This window comes from Equus quagga, chromosome 1 (genome assembly GCF_021613505.1).
Source record: "Equus quagga isolate Etosha38 chromosome 1, UCLA_HA_Equagga_1.0, whole genome shotgun sequence".
NCBI classification, from domain to species: Eukaryota; Metazoa; Chordata; class Mammalia; order Perissodactyla; family Equidae; genus Equus; species Equus quagga.
In genome coordinates this window covers 138,147,900-138,153,899 of record NC_060267.1, presented here as the reverse complement: position 1 = coordinate 138,153,899, position 6,000 = coordinate 138,147,900, and the positions used below count along the sequence as shown (strand labels likewise).

Sequence of the window (6,000 nt, the reverse complement as noted above, 5' to 3'; positions counted from 1 at the left end):
CTCCCTTCGCGACTCTGCCGGAAGTCCCGCCTGCGCCCTCCGCGGCCGCCCCACATTGGGCCAGGTGCCGGGGTCTCGCCGCGGGTTGGCGGCCCGGCGGCCCGAGCCCTGGGGGGTGGGGGGGGGGGGGGGGCACTGCGAGCCGTAGCTGGGGGCCCGCTGGAGACCAGCTGAGACGCGGGGTCCACACGGCAGGCGGGGCTGGGGGCGTGAGGCGGGGAGCGCCGGGGCGGACGGGGGGACTTCCGCCACGGAACCCGGAAGGGGCCGCGCCGCCGCTGGTGGGAGTTGTAGTCCCGCCGTGGTGGGGGGGGGGGGGGCCGCGGCTCATGCGCGGTGCACCGAGGCTTGTTTCACATCTGTAACAACAGGTGAATTGGGCTTTTTATTCTCCCCTTTCGTGCCCCCTCGAGGAGCTTCCCGCGGCCGGGGGTGGTCGGCGCGAGGAGGGGCTCGGGTCCGACCGCCGGCTTGGCGGAGAGTCGGGCGGAGAAGCGGGCGGGCCCGAGGAGCAGGCCGGGCATCCTAGGCCTGCCCGGGAAGCCGGCCGGGCCGAGCCTTGAGCAGCCAGGCCTCGGCCTGCCGTTGCCATGGAGCCAGGGCGGGGGCGGGGGCCAGACTGGTCCGCCGGGGCGGGCCTGGTAGCCAGGGGCTCCGCGGGTCCGCGGGAGAGGCCGCTTCATTGGCGCAACAACGCCTCCGCCTCAGGGGATGCTCCGTTTCCCGAAGCAGGGCCTGGAGGAAGCCTCCGGAGTGCCCTGGGACCTTTGTTTGCCCCCCGTGCCGTCTGGACCGTTTGTCCAAAGGGAGGCCTGGTGCATTCTGGCCCCCCTGGTTTGCCCCCTTTCGCACCGACCTTGTCACTGGGGGAGGCCAAGGGGTGAGGTGTTCTTTGTTTCCTGGTGGTGACTTGCCCCATTTCGCAGGGGAAGACCTAATGCATGTTGGGTCCTTTGTTTGCGGTGAACTGGAGTCCCAGGGGTCCTCAGAATCCCCAAGCCGGGAGTATCGCGTCAGCATGCTGTCTAGCTAGTCCTCGTGTAGCAACATTGGTCACCTTAATTGTGATTTTGCAAGGCAAAGGTTGTCCCACTTTGCAGCCCCAATCCACAGGGGATTGCCATACACTGTAGCAGGTGGACTGCAGATGGCCAGTTGCAGACTCTTTGGTTGCAACTTACTGGCCAGAGGGAAATGAGACATTGTCTGGTGGTTTCCCTCACAGTTTCTTAGGAGGCAGTAATCCCACTGTCATTGTGGGTCTTGACTACATCTTATAATTTACACTTAAATCTTGGAATATTGGAGTTTCCAGAAGAGAGAACTCTTTTCCTAATATAGCATTTGGGATTTGTGATAGTGCTCTTTATTTGTGTATCTGTTTTAAGTGCAGTAAATACATCCTTTGCTGCATTTTCTACCTGTGTAGGTTGTCCCTTTACCTCCAAAAGATATTTACTTTCCAAGTGTTTTAATTTATGTAGCTGTAGTCCCAGGTTTATCAGTTGGACCCTTCTTGCCCCTTTCAACCTTTGAAGATGTCAGTATAAAGTGTTCTTTCGAAGACTGAACCATGGGACATCTAGGCAATAGCATAATATCATGGAAATAAAAAAGTAATGTAGTACAAGCATGCAAGGCTTTGGAGCCCAATACCTAACTGCAGATTTCCATTCTGCCCTGAGGCAGCTATGGGATCTTGGGCAAGTTGTGTAGCCTTTTCTGGGAAAGATAATTCCTACCTCGATGGGTAGCTGCATAGATTAAGTGAGATAAAGTCTGTGGAAGTACTTTGTAAACTCCAAAAATGGTATTCAACATTTAGTTGTTATTTTCCCAATCTGGAAGAGCTTCTTTATCTACCGTAGGTTCATATTATAGTCTTGAGAGTAGAACTCAAAACTGAAGCAGCTTTTGCTGAGTCCTTGGAGAAGGTGCTTTTGGGATTACAAGTCCCTCTTTAACATGAACGACATCTTTTTCTTGGTATCTTACAGGTGCTGATGTAGGGGCAGCTCACAGTTTGATGGGTCTAGAGCAGGTCCTGAAGTGAGGCCAATGTGTCCAGTGTGTGTGTTTCATGCCACTAACAAAACTTGTCCTTGTTGTTAGAGTAGTAAATGAATTTCAATGATCCGGAGCAACTTTCTTTCTCTGCGGGGGCCATCATTTTAGTGACCCAGCATTGTACTTCCCAGGAGGAGGCCCAGCCTCGTGATGAGGAATAGCAAGGAGAGAATTCAGCTGCAGTTCAGAAGTCTTCAAGATCTGAGACCGTCACTGCTCTCGTAAGGTAAGTTGATGTAGCCGTGCACACAAAGCAGTGGTGGATCTCATGCTCAGCCACACTGTAAAGGAAAAGGCATGTAGTAAATCCATTTGTGACTATGTTGGAAGAAGGGTGTCATTTTTAATTAGCCGTTATAGAATCTCTCTGTCCTTGAATCATCCCAAAGTGACTCTTCCTGGAATTAAGTGGTCTTTCATTATGCAAGAAATCTTGATACAATATTATTTTACTTACCTCTAAGTTATTTAAGAGACTCTGAACCATAAACGTTTCCAACATTATACTGTTTTACAATGAAGACAGCTTTCTTTTAGATCTCTAGGAAATGTTCTAGAGCTCTAAAATATCTCTGAAACATCTTCTCTTGAACCTCATACTATATTTTTTAGGCTGATACAGGAAAATATAGTGTTATATGAGCCTTGGTTGATATGAAGAGGATCGGGACTTTTTTTTAAAGATTTTGTTTTTCCTTTTTCTCCCCAAAGCCCCCCGGTACATAGTTGTGTATCTTTAGTTGTGGGTCCTTCTAGTTGTGGCATGTGGGATGCCGCCTCAGCATGGCTTGTTGAGCGGTGCCATGTCTGCGCCCAGGATTCGAACCAGTGAAACCCTGGGCCGCTGAAGCAGAGCACGCAAACTTAACCACTCGGCCACGGGGCCAGCCCCTCATCAGGACTTTTTATAAGCTAAACCAAGACTGTTTACAAGCAAATTAACTTACAATTTCTTAGCAAGAAAGTATTGTTTCTTACATAATAATCACTTAGATGTTTTAGATTTTGTAATATTCAGGTTTTCTTTAAAATTAGAATCTCAAATTACACCCTTTTTCCTTTAATTGGGATAGAAGGAGTCTATAGAATGTAACTTCTTAAAGTAAATTGTATCATTGTTGATATTGTATTGAAGTTTTCTCTCTGAGCTACCATATCCTATCGGCTGAAATTTCCGGCATCCCTGGGGGAGAGGAGGCCATCAGGGCAGACCTGCTATGGACCTGAAAGATTCGGCCCCAGGTCAGCCCTCCACCCCCCGCCGCCCCACAATTTGAGAATGAGAGGGAATAGCAGTCAGGAGCAGGAGTGTAGGCCCCATTAGACTCCTAGTAATGAGGGACATTATCCTGATTTGCTAAAACATTATGTAGATGTTTTTAAACTAAGGCCACACAAGGTTGTTGCACCAACCAGGGAGTACTACATTATTTAAAACATCTCTAAGTCTAAGTTTGAGTGTTTTTTAAAACAAAATTGTTAAACCAGAGGTATCACTTAGTTGTGTATGTGTGATACAAAGTCTCTAGGTAGATCCCTCCGTTAAGGATGCTAATGAGCTAAATGAACCAAATTTTTGGCCAATAGTTGAACTTTAACTTAATAGTTATTATTTCATAGAGACTCCTCTATGAAAATCTTGTTATTTTGAATCACTGTATAGTTATTCTTTGGTACTATCAGTCAAACCCCATTCCTAGGGGCTTGGCTAGGTTTTGTGAAAGCCCAGTAAACTTGTCCATAAGGCAGTCATCAGTCCCATTTCCTGATGCCACATGAGAAAAGGAGTCTATGTAGAATTTCATTTCTCCCTAGAAGTCCCAGGAAAATTGCAAGTATTGTGATGAGGTGGAAATATACATCTCTCATGGTGAAATGCATGCCCTTCTGTTTAGCAGCGTTCAGGGAGTTTAGGACAGAGAAAAGAAGAAAGCTCTCACTTAGAAACAAAGACATGTAATTACTTTAGAGTGGAGATGGCCCTTCCATTCTTGAGACTGGGAGCAGCAGTTGGGGCTCATTAGTGAAGAGCTTCATTTTTCTCATCTTCTGGACAGTGCTCTTTATTGAAGTTATTGAAGTCTTCTCTGTGGGTTCCTGGACCAGGAATATTAACCATTGTCTCTTGGCCCTCCTTCTTCTTAGGATTCCAGCTTTTCCTCCTGGCCAGAAATGTTCAGCCTGGACTCATTCAGAAAAGGTAAGAATGTAACTGTGCTTGTGACCTCATGCCCCTTCTCCCTGTGATGGAGAGCTGTGAAGCCTGTGAAAATCTTTTTCCCTCACCAATGTGTAGTGCTTAGATTCCTTCTTTGAGTGACTTTCAAAAGTCCTTTCTTAGCCTTCCTCTTGCATGGTGCTTATAACCTCTGCCTTCCCTTGTCTGGGTCTTTATATACATTTGCCACCCCTCCCCAAGTGCCCTCTCACACATATGCCCTGCTTGTTGAAATCCTACCTATTTTTCTAGGCCAGCGTTTTACACCATTTCCTCCATAAACCTTTCTTAACTCTATCAACCAAATGGAATCTTTGCTCTCTTGGATTTTCCTTTGCACCGTATCTGTACTTTCTTGTGCTGAGTCTATTCTGAATTAATCATTGTATCACTAGATTAGAAGCTCCCTGCAGCCAGGGCCTCTTGTGCTCTTTTATCATCCGTAGTACCTGGCATAGCATTTTGCCCATGGTAGGCCTCAGTAAACACTGGTGGAAGTGGATTGAGTCATTGTTATATTCATGGTCATAGAAATTGTGGCAGGTCTTGAAATCATGCTCTAGCAGATGGGGTGAGAGGATCGCATAAGCAATGGCAGAATTGAACCATGGCAGGGCCATAGGGTAGCATTCCAGGGCTGCTTAGAGGAAGTGATATAGCTGGTGAAGACTTCAAGGGTCAGATCCTGGAGGGCTTTGTGACTTCTCCTTTAAGAGAATGACTTCTCCTTTAAGAGAATAAAGAGTAAAAGGCCTGTCACCTGTATCAAACTGACCATGAGGCTCCTGTCTGAGAATATTTTACAAGTAAATGAGAAGCATAACCGGCCTTCCATAACTGCTGATTAAGAAGAATCTTCCAATTGTGTCTCCTCTACAACTTGTGTTCCTAGAGGCTTGAAAAGCCTTGGCCAAATGGTGCCCTGTGTAATCCATTGAATGGGACCAGAAGGACGGCTGGGTGTACAATGGCTCAGAGCAGCCTCTTCCTGCCTCCTTGTTTGTCTTGAGCCACTCCATCTGTTTTCATATTGCATGAAAAAATTAATCTGTCTCATCCTGGTTTTGTTGGTTAACTGTGTCTGAAAAGGGAAATGTTGAACTTGAGATTAGTGTGGACAGTACATTTTGAGCTGAAAATCAAGTACACTTAATTGCTTTGTGTTTACCTACTAATCAGTGGGCTTTGTGCCCACCTGCTTGTAAAAAGTTGGATGAAAATAGGTTCTCTTATGATGGGAGTGTCTCTGAATTAACAGCACTGATTTCCTAAAGAGATGGAGAGCCCAATAAAATCACAATCCGCCTTTTTCCTGTGTTATTTAACTCTGACATGATAGGGAGATCGTGCCAAGTGAGAGTTTTGGGGCAAAATTCCTTTATAGCATTTTTGAATTTGCTTTCTAGGCTGAGGTTGATCTGAGAGGCTTTCCATCAGGGGTGACATCGTTAGCACTCGGTTAGTGGGAGGCAGTATAGCCTCACTGAGCAGAAACTCTGGACCCAGATGCTTGGTTCGCATCATACTTCTGCACCTCGCTGGCCAAAGAGGCTTGAGTGGGTGACTGAGCCTCTCTGTGCCTCCATTCCTTCATGATTTAAGTGGGACAGATCATAGTACCTGCCTCATAAGGTTTTTCAAGGATCAGATGAGTTAATATGTGTAAAGAGCTTAATATAGGGCCTGACACCTGGTAAACTCACAATCCACAGTAT

At 46.9% G+C, this 6,000-nt stretch overlaps 1 protein-coding gene across 6 annotated transcripts in view; it reads left to right on the top strand.

Moving 5' to 3' along the window:
- The first annotated feature begins 221 nt into the window (after positions 1–221).
- DHX30 (DExH-box helicase 30) overlaps positions 222–6,000 on the top strand; it is a 31,086-nt gene continuing 25,307 nt past the window's right edge. For 2 of the 6 annotated variants that reach the window (XM_046671696.1, XM_046671656.1), the window contains exons 1-4: positions 222–371; positions 2,199–2,293; positions 3,203–3,309; positions 4,213–4,267. In XM_046671696.1, the coding sequence (XP_046527652.1) occupies positions 4,240–4,267 (28 nt within the window). In that variant the 5' untranslated portion in view covers positions 222–371; positions 2,199–2,293; positions 3,203–3,309; positions 4,213–4,239. Of the gene's footprint in view, positions 372–2,112; positions 2,294–3,202; positions 3,310–4,212; positions 4,268–6,000 lie in introns of all 6 variants that reach the window. The other 4 variants (XM_046671660.1, XM_046671669.1, XM_046671679.1 and 1 more) reach the window with 4 other exon arrangements.